This window comes from Cervus canadensis, chromosome 6 (genome assembly GCF_019320065.1).
Source record: "Cervus canadensis isolate Bull #8, Minnesota chromosome 6, ASM1932006v1, whole genome shotgun sequence".
In the NCBI taxonomy this organism is placed as follows: domain Eukaryota; kingdom Metazoa; phylum Chordata; class Mammalia; order Artiodactyla; family Cervidae; genus Cervus; species Cervus canadensis.
In genome coordinates this window covers 77,221,837-77,244,860 of record NC_057391.1, presented here as the reverse complement: position 1 = coordinate 77,244,860, position 23,024 = coordinate 77,221,837, and the positions used below count along the sequence as shown (strand labels likewise).

The following is a 23,024-nucleotide window of genomic DNA, read 5'->3' as shown; positions in this document are numbered from 1 at the left end:
CCTATTAATAAGGAAACACAAATTAAAACAAGATGCCATTTTACAAAATAACATCAAAAATGACTAATAATGTTGGTGAAAACAAACAGCAATAAGTCCTATCACATACACTAGTGAGAATATAAACTGGTATAACATTTTCTGAGGTATAATCTGACATCTAGTTTAATTTTAAATGTACATACTTTGACCCAGCAATTTTTCTAGAAACTTATGCTATAACACTTCCATAACTAAAACCTTAAATATATGAATGTGTACCACAGTACTGCCACAGCATGATTTGCTTTTACTTTGAACCATATGTACTTTTATTTTGGACTCTATATACTTAAGTACCACCTGGAACAATTTCTATAACTAATATTATTTTCATGATAAAAACCTAACAGTTTTTTAACTGTAGGGTGAAACGTTCAAGGATTATAAGGGTAAAAAGCATCATATAAGTGTTACTATTATCAGTACCATAAAAGTCTCTATTTCAGCCAGAATCAAAATTATTCAGTAATTTATTCACTGCTGGAAAAAAGGAGATGACTTAAACCAGCAACCTAAGCAGGAATCAATAAGGTATTTTCAGACAGTCACAAATAATAGACTAAAACCTCCCAGGTAGTTAGCATGACGTGTTCACTAGCAATCATCTATAGGCTTTTTCTGGTGGTACATCTAGGCAGAGTGGCTTTCCAAAATACACATATCTGGAAATTCCCCTAGACAGTGGTTTATTGGAGTAAAGCAAAATAAGAATGCAGGTAAATTAATTCCCAGTTATCAGATGGTGGGCTTTAAAAAAAAAAAAGTAAAGGCAGCTCTATGCTATCCCTTGCGTAGAAGCCTGAGTCACAGGGCAGGCCGGCAATTCTCAAGTTGAGTGTCATGACAAACATTAGTCATGAAAATAAAAAGAATTCCTAATAATCTTCTAAAGCTGCTGAGTAACTTCCTTTAAAAACAAAACAAAGAAGGCTGACTCAGGAGTATCTCAACATCAGCCCCACTCCTATGTTATGATATGCATTTTGTTAGAGAAGGAAAAGAGATGAGCAGGTACTCAGAATGAGCAGGGGAGTGGAGGGCAGGTAGCTTAGAATCATCCCATGGAGAATTCTAATTCTCACCCAACTAGTCAGCAAAAACATCTAAAGTTATGATTAACTAAAACCCACCTGCCAATGGCTACAACAGTGTGAAGAGCTATGTGGTGCACTTCTGTGACTTTAGTTACTTTGACTTTCAGCAGTTTACCTACAGATATACTTTAACAAGAAAGAAAGCCAAGACAGATCCACAATGAAGTCTGAGTAACCCTGACACTGCATTATGATGTGAACAAAAACGATGCTATGAACATTTGTCGGTAGTTGTGTAAGGTTACCAAATCAAAGGCAAAGCAACAATGAGAAGTAAATTTGCAACAAAACACTACCCATATTAGATATCATGTTAAGTTTTATAAATTCTAGGAACTGTAACTTTGAATGATTAAACAAAGCTTAAGAAAGCTTTAATATGCTGGATATATTACAATAAAATACTTGACAGCAGAGCAAACCATTACACCCAAGAACAGGTGTTCTTTCACTAAAAAATCTTTTTCACAGAACGAAGATTCATTTGCCTGGTGGCAAGACCATGGGAAATGACGTTTCAGCAGAAATAACAAACTTCATAAAGATCCCCCACCATAAGGCCTAACACAGGGCCCAGCATACAGTTAAGGCTGTGAATGTATAAACCCTCTGCATAAAGCCTTCTAGGAAATGACGCATCCTCCTTCCAATTCCTGAGCACTCTATGACACATAGATTACTCACAATCTACTGTGTAACATGATTGTGCATTTCCCCACTGCTTCTAATTTATAAATTAGGGAAACAGCATTAAATGGACACCAATGTCCATTTTGTGTGAATGGGGTCTAAAATCTTTTTCATCTTTAGAATTATTTCATACCATATGTAAAATATTTCAATTAAAAATAGCCTCACAGAGGTCAATGGTCAATGCATGATTTTTTTTTTAATGCATGATTTAAAAACCATTCAAAATACTCTTTTGTCGATCTAAAATGTACCTAGCACAGACGTAATTACTAATTTTTCTTTTAAGACAATTTGATTGTTATAAACTGTAAAATTCCTCAAAGAATAGAGGAATGGTCAGAGAAAACAGAAAGAAAGAAAGCCATATTAAAGATGATACTAAATGCAATACAGAATCCTAGGCCGGATCCTTAAACAGAAAAGGGACGTTAATAGAAAAAGTGGTGAAATCCAAATAATGTCCATGATTCATTAATAGTGCTACACGCACCAATGATAACTTCTCCATTTGGACAAGTGCACCATGGCTATGTACAATTTTAATATTAGAGGAAGCTGGACAAAGGGTATATAACAACTCTCTTTACTGTTTTTGCAACTTTTCTGTAAACCTAAAACTATTTCAAAATACAAAGTTTTCAAGATGATAACTACGGTGCTTGAATCTGTTCAGTTTATGTCTAGACAACATTCAAGGAGTGAGGAGGATTAGGAAAACAGCCAGATACACAATTCAAGCTTCTCCAATTTGTGACTAATATTCCTGCCTATTCTCAGGGCAGCTGGCACTCAGGGCTCTATTTGGTTTGTACTAAGCTCTACAAATAGGACTTCTTTTCCCCTTAAAACCTCAAAAGGAAATGGCTTGCTTTCCCCTAAGTTTTCTTTTCTTTCTTACCATAACATTAAGCAACAGAGACTAGTACCCATGGTACAAGTTATAAAACATGCAACTCCTAAGGTTCTGAAGATAAAGGAAGGAGAGGAATAATGAACTGTTTTATCATTCCAGCAAAGAAAGCATTTAATCAACTTTTAGGGTGACAAGCAGAGGAATCAGAAGCAGTAACTATTCCATTGTGGTCTGGTAAAATTCATCAGCAATTCATCTGCTAAAGAAGTTAACAGTACAGTAAAATCTACAGAACATCTGCTGTAATCTGCCCTTTTCCATACCACCACTCTACGCCATCCTAGTGTGACTACCCTGTTAACCCAGGAGTCCTAGCTCACCTACAAAATAATTCTCTGCCTCCCCAGGTATGCGCAGAGATACAGGAAAACCATTTAACTTGGATAAAATAACAGAGCGAAGCAATGAATTTCCTCTCAAAACATTTCTGCTTGTTTAACAATTACCTACTGTGGAAATTATCTGAGTACAGAGAATACGAAAAACCAAATAAAGATTGTTTTGTGACATATATTAGTGCAGTAAACATCTTTAGTTTGGACTAAAAAAAATTTTTTTTGGATTAAAAAGTACTTTATGAGAAATTCTGCCTATTACCAAAAACAGAAAATTACATAAATGGTTTATTCAACATTCCACTGAAAAAGAAATTTATGACAATAACACTTTTTTGGCAAAATGTTGAGTAGAGGTGGGCAGACAAGTATTCTCAATACTGCTGATGAAAATCAAATTAGTACTATCTGTCAGGAAAGCAATTCTTGACCATTTTCTTTGACCGTTGGCATTTTTGATAATTTTCTTCTTTTCAAAAATTTTTTCCTTGGCTTCTGCTATAGGTTCCTCTCTTCATTTTCCTTCTGCCTTCTTGCTTCCTTTGCTGATTTTTAACTGCTCTTGGGCTTTGGAGTTCTAACCAAGCCCCTTTCTCTTGATGAATTGTATTTCCTCCCCAGATCATCTATTCTGTGGCTTGGATTGTCTTCTATCACCGATGACTTCAAGTAAAGATTACTCGCAATTTCTCTCTTGAGCATTCCTCTTCAAACAACTCTGAACTCATGTTCTCCAACCTCAAAGGAACCCTCGAAACTGACCAGTAATTCTACCATCTTTGCTACACATTTTTCCCTCCATGAAAATAAGGATAGCATTTCATCTTCTGGAGATCCTCCTCAAACCTCGAATACGCTCCTCACCTTCTGCTCACTCTCAAAAGAAAACACTCTGTACTTTAAGAGGTTACATAGACCACAGAAGATCTACCTCCACTAATTACCACCAACTGCTGATCCCTTTTGCTGTCAGCATTCGTCCTTTCCTCCTCCTGAGGATGATCGCTTACTACCTGTGCTCCCTGGACCACAAATCGACTTTGCCTTCCCAGTGATCTTACGCAGCTATTTCACTCTCTCATCCACATATTTTTTTCATTATAGTCATTCAATAAAAGTGAATTATATATCAAAGAAAAATATGCATATACTTTAAAAAGTCCACTTCTAAGGATTTATACAAAAGACTAGTTTAAAGATTTACCTCTAAGAATATTTACCCTAGTGTTTTCTAAATAGCTAAAAACTACCATCTACATAATCAGCAATGGGAAAATTGTCAAATACACTGTAACACATCCATGTTATAGTTTACTATAGAGTGATTAAAACTCCTTTTTCCCCCCACAGGAAAACATTCACAATTTATAGTCAAGTGAAAATAGGAGGCTTCAAAACTACAAATATTATGAGCCCATTTTTGTAAGGAGGGAGCATAATACGTATTTATATACTCCAAATACATTTTGGTTACTATAACAGCCTATCTGAAAGGGATTACAGATGGTTTTTCTTTTTAATTTCTGATTGCCATACATATATATTTACATCTGAACAAAAAGGTTCTATTGCACTGACAAAACAAAAATCTAAATACTGAGCAAATAAAAGTACAGCATTAAAGACTACTAAAAGTGAAATGGTTGGATGGCATCCCAGACTCAATGGACGTGAGTTTGAGCAACTCTGGGAGATAGTGAAGGCCAGGGAAGCCTGGCATGCTGCAGTCCATGGGGTCTCAAAGAGTAGGACATGACTTAGGAACTGAACAACAACAAAAGTGAAATGAAGACTGAAATACGCAATTGTCACTAAGCTATTTTAAATTAAAACTTGGGTCTTACTTGGGAAGAGAAAGCATTCTTGATATTCAATAAAGTTTTGCAACTTCTTTCAGTTCTAATAAAACTAACTCTCACGCTGCAGCGTCACCCTTTATAAATAGCCAAAAACTGGAGAGCGGCCCTCCTCATACCCAGGAAAGCAGGTAAAGAAGAGACTAGAGCGTGTTCACACAAAGGAATGCTGCTCAGCAATAAAGGAACCAGCTACTGATACACACAACCTGGATGACTCTCTTCAACACCATGCCAAGTGAAAAGACCTACAGAAGCACATGCTACATGACTCCATTTATATGAAGTTCCAAACTCACTTACTAAAGAAAAAAAATCAGAACAGGGGTGACAGAACTGACTGGAAAGGGCAAGCAGGAACTTTCTGGGGTGATGCTAATGTTCTTCAACGTGATGGGCTTGCACTACACAGGTGCAAAGTCACTTGCCAAAATTCATCCAATGGTTCACTTTTAGAACTCTATCTAATGGTGTGAGTGCTGAAGTGTTTGGGGGTGATCTGTACTAATGTCTGTAACTTACTTCACATGCATCCCCCTGAAAAAGTGGGGGGGGGGGGGGCGGGGAAATCTTGACAGGAAGAGGAATTCAGAGGCAGAAATGGAATTTTTAAAAAGAGTAGAATCCAGGTGGTGGATACAATTCTTTTGACTTTTCTATATGTCTCAAATCCTTAAAAAAAAAGTTGGAAAAACTTACTGAAAGTAAAGTCAGCTACAGAAAGCAAGCTACCTGCTTATTAAATCTGTGTATCCAAAGGCTCGGAAAAAAAAACTGGAAACTTTCCTAGTTTTCTAATTGCTAAATCATTTTACAACTTGGAATAACTTCTCAAATGGCACAAAGACATTAACAAATGACACTAAACCATGCCAGGGATCAACTGCTTTGATAAATTCACAAGTTTTTCTACAAGGTGATAAAATGCATCCTTTCTTGAAAACTTCCATTTGTAAACCATCTTTGGACAATGTACTCCTTAATTTATTTAGGGTATATAACAGAGATAATATAGGTCAAAACAGATCATCCACTAGTCATTAAACTTTTCCTAAAGAGTTTAGGTAAACTCTGGGAGTTGGTGATGGACAGGGAGGCCTGGCGTGCTGCAGTCCATGGGGTCGCAAAGAGTAGGACATGACTGAGCAACTCAACTGAAAGGATACAGATACTAATAATCTAATAGCACTCTAATACTAGTAATCATGTTCAGTTGCTAATATATGATAACTTTCCTAATTCAAGGAAAACATGTTAAGAAATATAAATTATATAAAAACATCAGTTTTAGTCATCATAACTAAATCTTGTTTACACTGATCTTTAAAATATTTTTAAATCTTTAGGAAGAAATGACTTGACAGCCTCAGAGAATTACTCACTAATAAGGAATTTATTATTTAGTACATGATAAAGATCAGCTACGGAGAGAAAATAACAATCAGATAACCAGGAAGAAAAAGTTGAAGCCTTCATATATTTTATATGAAGGGGTTAGTTTCTGAATATAATCTCTCCCTAAGTTTAATACAGTATATACAGTGTGTATATCTGTACATGTATGTATAATGGCACAAAGTTTATACACACAAAAAATATATGCTGCATTTTTAGTGACTTAAGGGTTTTTCAAGTCATTCTGTATTTGACTTTTTGAATAATTCTCTATTTTATTTTCATCATGAATATTGATATTGAACCTAACCCCCAGTAAAATGTAACTCTACCATGTAACACCGTCTACCACAGTACACCCCACATCCAGCTACTCGGCCAGTGAAGGTGTTAAGTCTAAAGAAGGTTCACACATATAATAATATAATATAATATTTATTCAGAACCTAATATAAGCCAAACACAAGAGAAGGCACTGGAGATACACTGCCCAATAAGTCAGACACAGCCTCTGTCCTCAAGGGACTTTCAAGGCAGTGAGTAGAAGAGAAGAATATTAGAGACAGCAAACAAGCAAGCAAAGACAGAAACGTGTTTCTGATAGCACTGCAGAAGAAAGTTATGGGAAGGAATGACGGAAAAGAGAAGCTGTTTCTGCGTACCAGGTGAGGCCTCTGAGGTGACTTTTAAGACCAGCCGTAAAGCCCCAGCAGCAAGCAGCCTTGCGGAGGGCTGGAGGATGTCTCCCTTCAGAACAGAGCATGTGCAAAGGCCCCATGGAGGAGAAGGCTCAGTAGGCTGAAGGAACAGAGGTGGCCGGTGTGACCACAACACAGTGGAAAACTGCACAAACTGTAGACAAAGGCAGAACTGGCTTTGGTGAGGCCTCGGTGAAGCCTCAGTGAAGATGATGGACTTTAAGGGAAAAAAAAAAAATTGAAGGATATTATATAAAAGGGGAATGACACTAACAGACTGTTGCCTCTTACTCGGTGGAGAAAGAGTTGTAAAAGGGCACGAAAAGAAGCCAAGGTAGTAGTGCAGACAAAAGCAGTATAAACTAGAAGTGGAAAGGAAGGTCTGAGATGCTCTGTCAGTAGAACTGGTAAGATCTGCTCATAAGGCAAGAAACAGGGGGATGGTATGAGCTACTAGAAACAAGATGGTGCCACTAAGAGGACAAAAAGAAAACATTTTTTGGTGGGGTTAATAGGGAATCTAGAAAGATTTTAGACATCCCTGTGCAATGGCCAAATTATGTTGGGTAAGCAGCTAGATATAAGTCAGGGGCTGGGAATCAGAGTCATGTTGGTCAAGATCTCTATACTGACCCAGAGTGTTTACAAAATACAATAAATAGGTCACACTCCAGATCACCCACATCAGAAGGTGCACATTTTTAACTTGCCCAGGTGATGCTGCAATCACCATCCACAATGATTTTGGAGCCCAAGAGAGTAAAATCTGTCACTGTTTCCACCCTTGAGAATCCCGTGGTCAGCAAGGAGATCAAACCAGTCAATCCTGAAGGAAATCAACACTGAATATTCACTGAAGGACTGATGCTGAAGTTGCAATCCTTTGGCCACCTGATGTGAAGAGCGAACTCACTGGAAAAGACCCTGATGCTGGCGAAGATTGAGGGCAGAAGGAGGCAACACAGGATGAGATGGTTGGATGGCACCAGAGGACACTGAGTCAGTGGACATGAGTTTGAGTAAACTCCGGGACAGAGTGAAACACAGGGAATCCTGGCGTGCTACAGTCCATGGGGTCGCAGAGTTGGACACAGTTGAAAAACTGAATAAAGTGATTCTGATGTCAAGTAGAGTCTGAGAACCACTTAAGTAAAGAGATTTTATTGTCATGGTTCGTTACCTAAGGATATAACTCGTTATAAAAGAAAACATTACATTGAGCAACAACATGTGAAGATAATGGTTTGACTTACTGTCTAATCTCTAGTCATACATTATAGAGGAAATACTCTTCTAATTCGCTTTTTCGAATGATTCTTTCTAATTAGCTCTTTCAAATGACTGACAGTGGCTCTGAAGGTGGATAATCTCCTCTATTCTGTAAATATTGTCTTACAAAATACCCATGAAATATCTCACAAGTGAGTAAATCGAAGTTCAAAAAGGTGGAGAGTCTGGTCTAAAGGGCACCTAAATCAATAACAGAGCCAAGACTCAAAAATCAAGATAACACCAACTCCAGTCTGCTTTCCATCACATGAAAATACCACAAAGCTCACACCCACAAAGCTCACCATCTGTGACGTATCATGTACACACATAATTACAACGAGATAAAATGGGGTGAGTGCCTTAAGGCAAACAGAAGGACAATGAAAATAAGGAAAAGTTACTTCTTGATTTTCACTACTTAAAAATTTTATAATTGCAGAAACTACAAAATCCACCTTTCAAAGTATCCACAAACAACTACTCCTTAAAAACAAAAAAAAAGTGACTCCTATACAAAAAGCCATTAAGACTCTTCCTAACTCAATATAAATCTCTTCAAAGAGATCTTTAAAAACAAAAGGGGAGTAGAGGACAGCTGCCTGCAAAATGGCTTCAAAAGTCCACTAGAACCAGTCACTAAGGCTGGTGTCCTCATCAGTAAAACGGGGTTTGGGATAAAGAACCTATACACATACTTACTAGTTATTATCACTTATAATTATTATCAGAAGAGCATACAAATAATCTATAACTGCCTGAGATTTTAACATGGAATGCTGGATTTTGGTTCTAACGCATACGTCAAACTATCTACCTGAATACTATAGTACTAGAACGCTTCCTAAAAAGTTTACCAATCTTCTTTGCCAACTGCCCCTAGACCACAATCAATCAAAAAGCTCAGGGCCATCTGTACTGACCTTTTCACAACAGTTCTAATGCCTGTAGTTGTTCATCATCCCCAAGCTAGACTTGCAGTTCCTCAAAGTGAAAAGCTGTATTTTGTTAACTTGTAATCATTCACTAATATCTGCTTGGCACTGATTTAGGTCTTGACAATACAGCAATAAACAAAAGTCTCTTACCTCTTAGAGCTTACATTCTAAAGGGTAATTCATAAATACATAACCAATTTGTAATAAGTGCTCTTAAATAAAGGAGGGTAGGAGAGCTAGCAAGTATTGCAGTAGCTGGGAAGTTCCTATTTACACAGGTTATCAAGGAAATCCTCACATATACCTAAAACCTGAAATAAATGCAGCACATAAGTCACACAGATTATCTGGAAAGGAGTCATCCAGACAGAAGGAGAAGAGCAAGTGCAAAGGCCCTGAGGCAGGAACACAGTTATTGTGCTAGGAAAACTGTGAGAAGGCAAATGAAGTGGGGACAGGGGAAACACATGGACGGGGTGGCTTTGAGAGCAGAATGCCATGAACTGACCTATGTTTTAAGAGATCCTTCAGACATCTCTGTGAAGAACAGAGAATAAAGAATGGAAGCAGTGACTCTCATTAGGGGGTGGTGACAAAGATTAGTTGGATTCTAGTTAGGTTTTAAAGAGAAAACCCACAAGATTGGTTGATGAACTGGATGTGAAGAGAAATGAAGAAAAGAATCAAGGAAAGCTTCTTAAAAGTTCAGGAAGAGTAGAGTTGCCATTACCTTTAACAAGAAAGACAGAAAAGCAATTTTACTTTCCCAGAACCCAGCAAGTTGCCTAGCACACATCAGACATTCAGATATTTATTTGTGAATTAAATTTAACGGAATAAACTCCCAAAATGAAACAGTAAACTCAATGCATTGCTTTACATTCGTTCTAAATTTCCTTCAGTAATGCTTGTTAATTAAACAGTCTTAGGCACTAACACAGGTCCCATGCTAACATGGAAACCCTACACTGGAACACAGCAACTAATCCTTCTATCTGGAGAACAATTCTCCTGGAGATAAAAGAAAACTGCATGAAAAGCTCTGTGACACCCTGAGGATTCTTACACCCCAAGTAATTAACCTGTTCATTAATGATGTCATATTCCTGGAAGATAGAGAAGTGCAAATAGAACTAACACTCCGGGCCAGAATTAATTGAAAATTATAACACTTTGTGGTAAATTTTCTGAAAGCGACAAGACTGAACAAGTAACTTCAAAATATAAGCCATCAGTAACTCAGCATTTTTTCTTAAAACGACTTTTCCCTCCCTCTCAATTAAAAATCGCTTGAGAATGTGAATAATCTAGCTCATCTTCCTCCACTTTTTCTGCCAACTAGGGTAAACGAGCTTCACTTAGGAAAGAACTGGGTATCCTCACCTTTAACACTTGGTGTAGTCATACTCCCAGATTTTCTAATCCAGCACCCTTACTACAGCTTCATAAAGAACCACAAACTTGGCAGAAATGTTTTCAAAGACATTCTCCTAAAATAAAAAGTTACCAGTCTTTCCTCCCTCCTGGTTACTTTAAGATTTTAACTGAAGCTCAAGTATCACCTCTCTTCCCCTTTAGTCTCCCTAATGCCCCACCCTAACCTACTGTTTTGTTTTTTAAAGAAAACTGTCGGCCAAAATATAGCTTAAAAAACCTAGATCGTTCGGAGAGACTGATCGTCCTGAATTCAGCAACAGGCAGCGCTTTCCTTTTCCTATCAGCACAAGGCCTTGAACCAACCCAAACAAATCTGCTGAAATGCCAGCCAGAGTCCCCGTATCTCCCCCGCTCCCTCCCCCGAAAGCTGGCCTGGAAATAACCACCACTGACCACGGAGCTGAACAGAAAAGAACCAATGATAAGCAAAAACGGGATTCTGCGAGGCAGGAAGGGTGAGAGCCAGATTTTCAACCACCACGTCGAAGCGAGTCGAGAGGAGCCCGGGCGCCCCACAGATGCATTCCACACGGAGCGGCACACATTCTCCACCCCACACCCCGCGCTCCGAAGGCTCCGTACGCGGACGAGCTGGAGCGAGGGTCCTCCTCGGGGAGGAGAGGCGAGAACGCCTCGAGGGGAAGGGAGAGCCCGGGTTGGGAGCGGGGGTGAGTGTCCGGGGCCCGAGGCGCGGAGCGCACACAAGCACGCGCGCCCAGGGATGGACGCAGCGGCCCTCGGGAGCAGGAGGCTGGGCGCCCACCACCGTACGCGGAGGCGCGAGCCCCACTTGCGGGCTTTACCCGCGGCGCGGAAAGGCTGGAGAAGGCAGGATCAGGACCCCCTCCCAGCCCACCCGAACCCCGAAGAAGGGGGCCTAGGAAGCTACTATTTCCCAGTAAACGGGCTGGGCGCCCGGGGGCGGGAGGTGGGGGCCGCTGCCGACCCGCTTTTCCTGTGCTCGCTGGAACAGCGGGAAGCCCTCCAGGGAGCGGAGCGTGGGGAGCGGGGGAGGGGGCGCCCTGGAGCGAGAGCGGGGCGGCGGGCCCTTAGGGGCGCGGGATGGTGGGGGGGCGCGCCGGGGAGGGGAAGAGGGCGCGCACACACACGCACACACACACCCGGCCGGGAGCCAGGGAGGCGCGACCGCCCGCCGGACTCGGGAAACCCGGCCCGCCAGAAGGGGAAGGAGCCACCCTCCTCCCCGCCCCCACACACTCACCATGTAGAGGGTGAAGGGCAGGCCGAGAAGAAAGAGCCACAGGTAGAGGTGCAGCGCGTTCACGAAGGTGGCCTGGTGCGGGTCGTAGTACCAGCCCCCGCTGAGCGCGGCCCACACCCCCTGCCGGAGGATCTGCAGCGTCTGCGACCCCATCCCCACCCGGCGCCGCCGCCGCCGCCGCCGTCCCCGCCGCCGTCCCCGCCCCGGCCCCAGCTCTGCCTCCGGGTCGCCGGAGCCCGCAGCTGCCCCGTCTATCCCCCTCCGGAGCTCCGGCAGAGCCGGCCGGCGCTTCGGCGGTCGCTAGGGCTGCTGCAGCAGCAGGAGGAGGAGGAGGCAGCAAACGAGGAGGAGGAGACCGAGGAGGAGGCGGCGAGCGGCGGGGCGGAGGAGAGCGGAGAAGAGGAGGAGACCGGCCTCCACAGCGCCGCCGCCATCTTGTCTCCTCACACCCGGAGCCGGAGCCAGGCCCCCGCCGACGGCGGCCAGCCAGCGCCGCCGCCGCCGCCGCCGCGACCCCCGCCGGCCGCCAGCCCTGGGCCCGGCGGAGAAGGAGGCCCGGCGCCCGGGAGGGACCGGGAGCAAGCCGCGCCCCCTTCCAGCTCCTCCTCTCCCCTCCTCTCCCTCCGCCCCTTGGGCTGGTCCCCGCGGGTGCGCACAGCGCCTCGGCCGCCGGGGGCGCCTCCTGCCGGCGCCCGGGGGAAGCGCGCGCGCAGTCGCGGGCCCGGGCCGGGGGTGGGGGCTGCCGAAGTTCCGGGGACCGCGAGTCCCGGCTATGGCAGACCCCAGTGCGTTCCTGGTAGCCGAACCTGGCACTTTCCTCACACTCTAGAAAGCGGGTCTTTTACCCCCTGAAACCTTGTCCTTAGAACCTGGTTAGCATCCTGCTGACGTCTCATGATATTTAGGAAAGACCTAAGGAACAAGAGGCTCATATCTGAGCTACTCATTGACGGCCCGAAAGAATTAGGTACGGCTGATGACGGTTGAAAACGACAAACCGCCCGATTTGAGCAAGAACTGTGTTGGCCCATAAACCGAGCTAGAGGCCCTTGACTGAGAAAAATAGCCACGGCCAAGACTGAACAGATTTACTACTTCCCACGACAGATGAATTAATAGAAGCTGCAAGAGATGTGAAAGCATAGGGTGGAGAGGTTGAGCATTGTATACAGTGATTTTATTTTTATAACGTGCTGTAACTTGTAGCAGTTTTTTGGTGTTTTTTTTTTTTTTTTTTAAATGGGCCAGTTTAAACAGGATTGAAAGATTAACTGTGACTCCACCCCAAGTCACAATAGGGTCTTGTACTTTTCTTTTTATAACTGTAAAGAATGGGAATCATTCTTGGCTCTGGGTAACGTTTGTAAGGCGTGTCCTGATCTCATTGAACGAGATTTTCAAAAAAAAGTTTGAGTTTATGATAGCAATAAAAGTACTCTCTACTCCTGGATTAAAGCTGCTGTAATTAATGAGAATAGCAAGAGAGTCCAAAGAAACCGGGGCTGACGTTTTAAGATTGAAAAACCATTGCAGTGTCTCCAGAGTCATACCACTTTCCCGTTAACACATTTCCACACCCATTTCATTTGACCTTCACAATATTCCTGTAAGGGCAGCGTAGAGGCTACCCTTATTTTATGGGTTAGGAAACACACTCTCAAAGAAACGAAGTGATTGTCCGAGTTCTAGATGGGGTTGAAAAGACCTCTGGCACCAGAAGTCATCCTAACTGCATGGACTGAACTTTGGAAGTTTATTTTTCAGTACTCTCCACCTTATCCATTCAGATAAGCGTTTGAACTGATCAATAACTGCTCCGCTGCAGGTCACCTGGGGCCCATTTAAACATATAACCAGTTGTTTTCAAAGTGTCATCCCAGGACCAGGTGTGTCAATATTGCCTGAGAATGTGTTAGAGATGCAGATTCTCAGGCATCACTCCTGAGAAACTCTGGGTGTGAGACCTAGCTTTCTGTTCTAACAAACCCTCCAGAAGATGCTTCTCCAGTGGCTCAGACAGTAAAGAGTCTGCCTGCAATTCAGGAGACCCAGGTAGGATCCCTGGGTTGGGAAGATCCTATGGAGAAGGAAATGGCAACCCACTCCGGTATTCTTGCCTGGAAAATCCCCTGGACAGAGGAGCCTGGTGGGCTATAGTCGATGGGGGCACAAAGAGTCCAAGACAGCTGAGTGACTAACACTTTTCCAGAAGAGTCTAATATGCCTTAAAAGTTGAGACTACATCGTAGAACACCATCCCCAGCCTTGCTTTCTTTGTTTCCTTGTAAGCAAAAAGTCTTGAAAGCCCAATAACATATCTTGAAATTGAGAGATCTGAATGAACACTTTAAAATATATTAATGGGACTTCCCTGGTGGTCCAGTGGTTAGGACTCTTTGCTTCCAATGCAAGGGTCATGAGTTCAATCCCTGTTCAGGGAACTAAGATCCCACATGCTGTGTGGTGTGGCCAAAATTTTTTTTTAATTAAAATATATTAATATGTCTATCACAATAAACAGTGGAAAATTCTGAAAGAGATGGGCATACCAGACCACCTGATCTGCCTCTTGAGAAATCTGTATGCAGATCAGGAAGCAACAGTCAGAACTGGACATGGAACAACAGACTGGTTCCAAATAGGAAAAGGAGTACGTCAAGGCTGTATATTGTCACCCTGCTTATTTAACTTATATGCAGAGTACATCATGAGAAATGCTGGGCTGGATGAAGCACAAGATTGCTGGGAGAAATATCAATAACCTCACATATGCAGATGACACCACCCTTATGTCAGAAAGTGAAGAACTACAGAGCCTCTTGATGAAAGTGAAAGAGGAAAGTGAAAAAGTTGGCTTAAAGCTCAACATTCAGAAAACTAAGATCATGGCATCCAGTCCCATCACTTCATGGCAGATGGGGAAACAGTGGAAACAGTGGCTGACTTTATTTTTCTGGGCTCCAAAATCACTGCAGATGGTGATTGCAGCCATGAAATTAAGAGATGCTTACTCCTTGGAAGAAAAGTTATGGCCAACCTAGACAGCATATTAAAAAGCAGAGACGTTACTTTGCCAACAAAGGTCCGTCTAGTCAAGGCTATGGTTTTTCCAGTAGTCATGTATGGATGTGAGAGTTGGACTATAAAGAAAGCTGAGCGCCAAAGAACTGATGCTTTTGAACTGTGGTTTTGTAGAAGACTCTTGAGAGTCCCTTAGACTGCAAGGAGATCCAACCAGTCCATCCTAAAGGAGATCACTCCTGGGTGTTCATTGGAAGGACTGATGTTGAAGCTGAAACTCCAATACTTTGGCCACCTGATTCGAAGAGTTGACTCATTTGAAAAGACCCTGATGCTGGGAAAGATTGAGGGCAGGAGGAGAAGGGGACGACAGAGGAGGAAATGGTTGGATGGCGTCATTGACTCGATGGACATGGGTTTGGGTGGACTCCGGGAGTTGGTGATGGACAGGGAGGCCTGGTGTGCTGCGGTTCATGGGGTTGCAAAGAGTCTGACATGACTGAGCGACTGAACTGAACTGAAAAGCAAAATTAAAGTAAAATATGCAATCTTACAATTAAAAGAGTGGCCTTGAGTCTTTGTCACAGACACACGGCTTTGTCAAGTGTTCATTTGTTTCTCCTAAAAGAGGAAGGCTCTCTGAGCAGGTTTTGGAAGTGATCCCAAGCTTTTCCAACACAAAGAAAGATGTAAACAAGGATAAAATTCCAATACCAAATCAGTTTCCACACCAACAAATATCTGCTGTAGTTTAATGTAAAAGGATTAGCTGTAATGGGGTGAGGTGGACTGGAAGAATGGAGACCAGAACGAGATACAACCATGGAACTGAAGGCAGACCCAGTTGGCGTGATGAGTGTGCAGCCAGAAGACAGTATTTGGAGGCTACATAACCAGCAGCAGCCAGGAAGGCAGCCAGGATCAGGCTGGTTCAACACAGAAAATGTAAGCCAATGGGCAGCTGCTGTGCAACCTTGGGAAACCCAGGAGCAGACAAAATTGGGAAATTGGCAAGCATTAAGAAAATGTATTGGGCTTCCCTGGTGGCTCAGTGGTAAAGAATCCTCCTAACAATGCAGGACACATGGGTTCGATCCCTGATCTGGGAAGATCCCACGTGAGTGCAGAGCAACTAAGCTCATTGTGCCACAACTATTGAGGCTCTAGAGCCCAGAAGCCACAACTACTGAAGCCCACTCGCCCTAAAGCCTGTGCTCCTCAACAAGAGAAGCCCCTGCAATGAGAAGCCTGGACACTGCAACTAGAGAGTAGCTCCCTGAAACTAGAGAAAAGCCTGCACAGCAATGAAGACCCACCACAGCCATAAATAAATAAATTTTTAAAAGGAAATGTATTGCTAATAGTAAGACCTCAAGCTCAATGCTGTCTCCCAGGTCTGGATTCCTCTGCCTTGGGGGAACTGATGAAAACAGAATTGAGATTCTTGAGAGGAGGTACAGGGCAAGTTTAGAAGACAAGGACTCAGGGCAACAAGACAGGTATCCAAAGGCAAGATCTGACGGGCATAGGAAGTCTTAGAAATGAAGGACGAACTTAATACCTAGAACTGAGCATTGCATTTCATGCTGATCCTGGTTGTTTTATGCTGAGGTTCCAGAGTGTTAATAGGTTCAGTTCAGTCACTCAGTCGTGTCAGACTCTTTGCAACCCCATGGACTGCAGCACGCCAGGACTCCCTGTCCATCACTAAATCTAGAACTTGCTCAAACTCATGTCCATTGAGTCAGTGATGCCATCCAACCATCTTATCTGCAGTCATCCCCTTCTCCTCCTGCCTTCAATCTTTCCCAGCATCAGGGTCTTTTCCAGTGAGTCAGTTCTTCACATTAGTTGGCCAAAGTATTGGAGCTTCAGCATCAGTCTTTCCAATGAATATTCAGGACTGATTTCCTTTAGGATTGACTAGTTTGATCTCCTTGCAGTCCAAGGGGCTCTCAAGAGTCTTCTCCAACACCACAGTTCAAAAGCATCAATTCTTCAGTGCTCAGCCTTCTTTGTGGCCAACTCTCACATCCATACATGACTACTGGAAAAACCATAGCTTTGACTAGACAGACCTTTGTTGGCAAATTAACGTCTCTGCTTTTAATATGCTGTCTAGGTTGGTCATAGCTTTTGTTCCAAGGAGAAAGCATCTTTAATTCCATGGCTGCAGTCACCATCTGCATTGATTTTGGAGCCCAAAAATCCAACTGGGCTTGGAAACCTGAACAATTCCATTGTTTCCCCATCTATTTGCCATGAAGTGATGGGACCAGATGCCATGATCTTCGTTTTTTGAATGTTGAGTTTTAAGCCAGCTTTTTCACTCTCCTCTTTCACTTTCATCAAGAGCCTTTTCAGTTCCTCTTCACTTTCAGCCATAAGGGTGGTGTCATCTGCATATGTGAGGTTATTGATGTTTCTCCCTGCAATCTTGATTCCGGCTTGTGCTTCATCCAGCTCGGCATTTCACATGATGTACTCTGCATATAAGTTAAATAAGCAGGGTGACAATATACAGCCTTGATGTACTCATTTCCCAATTTGAAACCAGTCTGTTGTTTCATGTCTGGTTCTAACTGTTGCTTCTTGACCTGCATACAGATTTCTCAGGAGGGAGGTTCCCTCCAGTATGGCTAGGATTGATCCAAGCGCCTAGAAGTGGGAGTCACATGGCACTAGTCACTCAGTAAAAAGGGGTCAGCAGGATGAGCAGGCCCAGAAGATAGAAAAGACAGTTATAAACTGTATCTTTCAGCTCTGAACTGGTAACAGCATTTTAGAAAAATGCTTATTAACTGACTTAGGGAGTTAGCCATTGAAAGAATTCAGTGAAATGGATGACCTTTCCCAGAGACTGACTCAGTCTTTGGAGTGGAGGTGAGAGGGGAAAGAATCGTACAGTGCTTTTCACTTGTAACTTTCAAAGTGTTTATGAACGTTGCCACAACAAGCTTCCAATTTTATAAACAGGAAGCTGAGACACAGAAAGGTAACCCTGTCATACCCATAAACTATAAGAGCAAGACAAAAACTGAGGAATCTAATTTACCAAGTGTTAACACTCTTATTCATGCATAAAAGCCATTAGTAATGTGACACTTAACATGTTGAAGTTAGCAGCAATGACTTACTACCAAACCACCACCTGACATTTGCTCATCTTTCAGCTAATTCTATTAAAATTGTACTTCCTGATCAGTTCACAGACCCCTTGAGAACTGGAAAGGCTCTAACAGCAGATGCTCTCTCCTGCCTGAAAGGGCCAAAGTTGAGTGTGCAAAATCTTCTAACAACCCCCCACCCCCCAAGCCCACCTCGGAGCGGAGGCATACAGACTGCAGCTCTGGTCAGTTTCTGCAGTAGCAATAATCTGCTTAGCCACATGTCCTGCCAGCAACCTGTATGTAGCAGGTATCCATGTCTTCTTCCACACACACCCTGGACCAGCTCCTCTCATTTATTTTTCTTGGTTAAATCAACATTTCCCCACTCACTGAGGCTTAGAACCTCCTAGACCCTTTGCCATATCTAGTTTCCTAGTCTTACTCTTGCTCAATCCTTCCATGACATTGCCAGATCCATCAATCTGGTGAGCACTCTCATAAACTCAGATCAAATAGCCTCTTGTTGCCTCCAGTCTCTTTTCAAAACCATTCTGCATTCCACCAACCAATTCATCTCCCTGATTCACTTTGCCCATGCCTCCCCTTTTCTAAGCTTTGCATTCCCTTCTGGTGCCTACGGTACTAAATTCACACTCCTTAGCCAGGCAGGCAAGGTCCCCCACAACCTGAATCACTGTTTTCTCTAACTTAGCTCTTGTTATTCCCCCAACATAAAACATTTTAACATCAATATTAGCATATGCATTTATTTTGATTTATCAAACCACTGATTTACCAGTGTCTGCCTCTATGCTGTTGCTGATGACACATGCTTTACCTAGAAAACCTTCTTCTTCCATCTGCCTAAGATTCACTATGACTATTTTAAACCCATACATTATTTTTTGAATAGCCTAGAGTACTCATATGTTCCATTCATTTAGCACCTAAATGTATGCTTCTTTATATTCTTCCACCTGAACTGTACATTCCTTGAGGACAAGGCACTTCTCAGCCCATCACATCATGCCTAGTAGCAAGCTGTTAAGATCAACTGACACTTAGTCAGTGTAACCTGAATAAATAAACACAGAAAGCAATGACTTTTCAATTAAAGATTTTAGTCTGTTTTAGCTTCCAGTTGGTAACTCTTCAATAATCAAAAGCATTTCACCAGTTTAGAAGAAATATGGAATATATTGTAATAAATGGAAATATGGAATAAAGGTCAAGATCATTTGTAAGAGAAGGGAAATGCCCTAGAATTCTTCCCTGATTCTCTTTTTAGTCATTTGCTGTATACCACTTTATATTACATCAGAAAAATGAAAGTCAAATGGTGGCTGAGGCAGGAGTTGGGGGAGTACGGACCTTTCCAAGTCTTAAATAATAGAATCATAAAATCCCAATATCTGTATACGGAACTAAGTAAGTAAAATAAGAGTAGCTCATCCTTCTTGGAAATCTCATCTCAATCTACTCTGTTAGTTTTCTTTTTAAGTGTCAATTCCATGTGATGAGTACTTTAAAACATGTTTTAATTGACACTAGTTCAGTAATTCTCACTATAGTTTTGTGTCATCCTAAGGTTATCTTCTGTTGTATATTTAAAAACCCAAATCACTTCTCTTAAACTCACACATAACACTTTTGGGATAGGGCAATGAAAGGAAAGGGGACGTATATAGGATACTGAAAAAAATCTCAAATACTGGAAATCCCTGAATTATAAACAATATGCACATGCATTATTTCCCACCTTTTGCCATTAAAGCATTCTTTTATGTCAGATGTCTGATGTGTTTAGCTGCACCATATTAAGGAGCTGGTTTACCATTCTGATTCAGCCAGGGTAGCACAATTCCAGCAGGATCTATTGGGCCAACTGATGAAACTGGGTGATTCCATGAAAAGTTCACCTGATTAGTAGTTACTAGTGTCGTCTAGAGCATCTGCCTGTAGTTACGCAGAAATGAGAGAGGTGTCACCTCTGGAAGCTGAGTGTCTGGCTCCCCTAGCAAGGAACACGCAAGAACATTCTTTGGTGGGAAGCAGTATTTGGTCATAGAAAGACAGTGGGGTGTGGAATCAGATAAACCTGTGTTTCAATCCAAAGCCTGCTACTTTCTATTTAGTGCTAGCCCAAGTCAAAAAATTCAAGCAGAATTCAAGAATCCTGGGGAATTTAATGTTGTAGACTCTATATTTAGTTTTGAGTACTGCAGCTTTTTTTCTAATGGCAAAAATGAGCAGCCCAACAATCTAATACTAAAAAGATTTTTCGTTTGGAGATTTTACACAACTTTCTTTGTGGAAACCTTGACAGCACATGGGAATGTATTTCTTACTAGTTTTATTTGTTCATTTGGTTTGACTTGGTTTTGTTTGGTTTTGATTTTTGCTTTTGCTTTGCTTATTGTCACTGGGATTCAGCAACTGTTAATTTACATAACCATTTTCTAATTATGCAAATAGAGTATATTTTGTATATATATTCCAAGGGAGTGGTGTAGTCAGGATAAAATCTCTCAAAAAAATCAATAGAGATCACGATGCAAAGTGAAACTTCCCTGTTCTTCTAGTTTTCTCATTCTTCTTCTCTAAGTATTTTCATCTTTTAAGCTCAGGATGCTCTTAAGTCCCAAGACAGGTGTTTTTCAATGGGTAGTCCGTGAACAACCCAAATCACAATCTTCTATTAGAAACATAGACTTCCTAGTTATGGCACATCAATACATAGGACATTGAAAAACTCCTCCAGTGTTGGGAATCCCTGAATCAGAGAATGAATAGAAACACCCATTGTTTTCCATCTTTTGATATTAAAAAAAATAGAATGCCAAGCAGCCAATAGTTTATTGAAATGGCTTTTAACGAACTGACATGGATTGATCTTTATGATATATGGTTAAGTGCAATTAAAAAGCAGCGTGTATAATATGCTGTTGTTTGTAATACAGTGGGCTTCCCAGGAGGCCCAGTGGTAAAAAATCTACCTGCCAGTGCAGAGTCACAGGAGATGAGGGTTCAATTCCTGGGTTGGGAAGAGTCCCTGGAATAGGAAAAGGCAACCCATTCTAGTTTCCTATACTGGTGAATTCCATGGATAGAGGAGCCTGGAGGGCTACAGTTCATGTGACTCACAAAGAGTTGCACATGACTTAATGACTAAACACGCACATATTTGTAATATATATATATATATAGAGAGAGAGAGAGATATTATATACTGATCATATATGAACATATATGTTGAAATATATGATTATGTATTCCATGTCCCTAATGAGACATCTGAGAAAATGACAGTAGAAGTATATCTGTACATGATTACTGGAAAAACCATAGCTTTGACTATATGGACCTGCGTTGGTAGAGTGATGTCTCTGCCTTTTATTATGCTGTCTAGGTTTGTCATAGCTTTTAATTTCTTGGCTGTGGTCACCATCTTCAGTGATTTTGGAGCTCAAGAAAAAATCTGTCACTACTTTCACTTTTTCCCCTTCTGTTTGCCATGAAGTGATGGGACCAGATTCCATGATCTTAGTTTTTTGAATGTTGAGTTTCAAGCCAGCTTTTTCACTCTTCTCTTTCACCCTCATCAAGAGGCTCTTCAGTTCCTCTTCCCTTTCTGCCATGAGTGGTATCATCTGTATATCTGAGGTTGTTGATATTTCTCCCAGCAATCTTGATTCCAGCCTGTAACTCATCCAGCCTGGCATTTCAAATGATGTGCTCTGCATAAACATTAAATAAATAGGGTGACAATATACAGCCCTGACGTACTCCTTTCCCAATTTTGAACCAGTCAGTTGTTGCATGACACATGTTACCCATTTGAAAAATGCAGGTAAGAACTAGGCTCTACTTGAGACTTACTAAATTGAAATCTCTGACATGGGGCCCAGAGAACTGCTTTTTGGACAAGTTCCCTATTCTTCTGCAAACTGGTATTGAGCACTACTGTTTCTGACTTTTTCTTTTAAAAAACACCCTCCTTCTTTTCTTTCTCCTGACTCCCCCTCTCCGCCCCCCCCACCATAACCACTTCTCCTCCCTGCACCTCCTTATCTGGTGTAAGTCTCGTGGTTTTGCAGGTCAGTCTTTCCATGACTGCTGCTTTCTCACTTCCTTACCTCCCACCGTTGTCATGAAACCAAGCCTAATACTGGACCTATCTGTCTTTGCTGCCTGCAGCACACAGGCTAACTTTCCAAGTCCTAATCTCAGCTTCTACCTGGATTCTTTCCAGTAGTTCCTTGGTTCTTATTTAGTGCCTGTTGCATCCTTCTTAATGACTGTAAAATATCTTACCAATACTCTCAAGACATCTATACCATTCTTACTCCCATAGCACAAAGAAAACAGAGGATATTGGACTGTACTCTCTGTTTCCTACCCTTCTACTCCTAAATTGATCTATACATGCATGCATCTTTTTTTTTCTTTTTCTCTTAGTGGATGAGGTGCTGTTCTGCGTAAGGAAATGGTGGACCCATGCTCTGGACCCCATCATTTGCATTCTCTAACTCAGACTGTCAACCCTGGTCCCTTAGGCACCATAAGCATGCTCTTTCTACTGGCACTTGCCTTGAGCCTATGAACAGGCCCTGTCACCCCTAAGCCTTCTGTCTACTCCAGCTTCTACTTTCATTCCCCTCTCCTACTCAGCCAAGTCTCTTAAGGGTGAAAGAACATTCCTCATCTTCCTTTAACTTAACTCTCATCAACTACTCTTGCCCAGATTGCCAGTGATTTCCTTGTCACAGAGTCCAACAGGCACCTTGCCGTCCCTATCTTAGGAAATCTTTTTGCTTCTGGATCATTGCTGTCTTTTTCTAGTTTTCTCTTACTTTCCTGATTACCCTAGACTCAAGGGTCCTTTATGAAAAATCTCATCTTCCTTCCCCTTTTCAAAGGTGGCCAGTGGTTTAATACAGAAAAAAAAAAAAAAAATCTTATCATCTACCTCCAGAATTCTCCTTGGTCCAGAAGATCCTA

At 42.0% G+C, this 23,024-nt stretch overlaps 1 protein-coding gene across 5 annotated transcripts in view; it reads right to left on the bottom strand.

Annotated features, from left to right (window-relative positions):
* Positions 1-12,500, bottom strand: part of PCNX1 (pecanex 1) — a 178,798-nt gene extending 166,298 nt beyond the window's left edge. For 2 of the 5 annotated variants that reach the window (XM_043472431.1, XM_043472430.1), the window contains exon 1: positions 11,893-12,174. In XM_043472431.1, coding sequence (XP_043328366.1) covers positions 11,893-12,045 — 153 coding nt within the window. In that variant the 5' untranslated portion in view covers positions 12,046-12,174. Of the gene's footprint in view, positions 1-11,892 lie in introns of all 5 variants that reach the window. The other 3 variants (XM_043472429.1, XM_043472433.1, XM_043472432.1) reach the window with 3 other exon arrangements.
* Between the last annotated feature and the right edge of the window lie 10,524 nt (positions 12,501-23,024).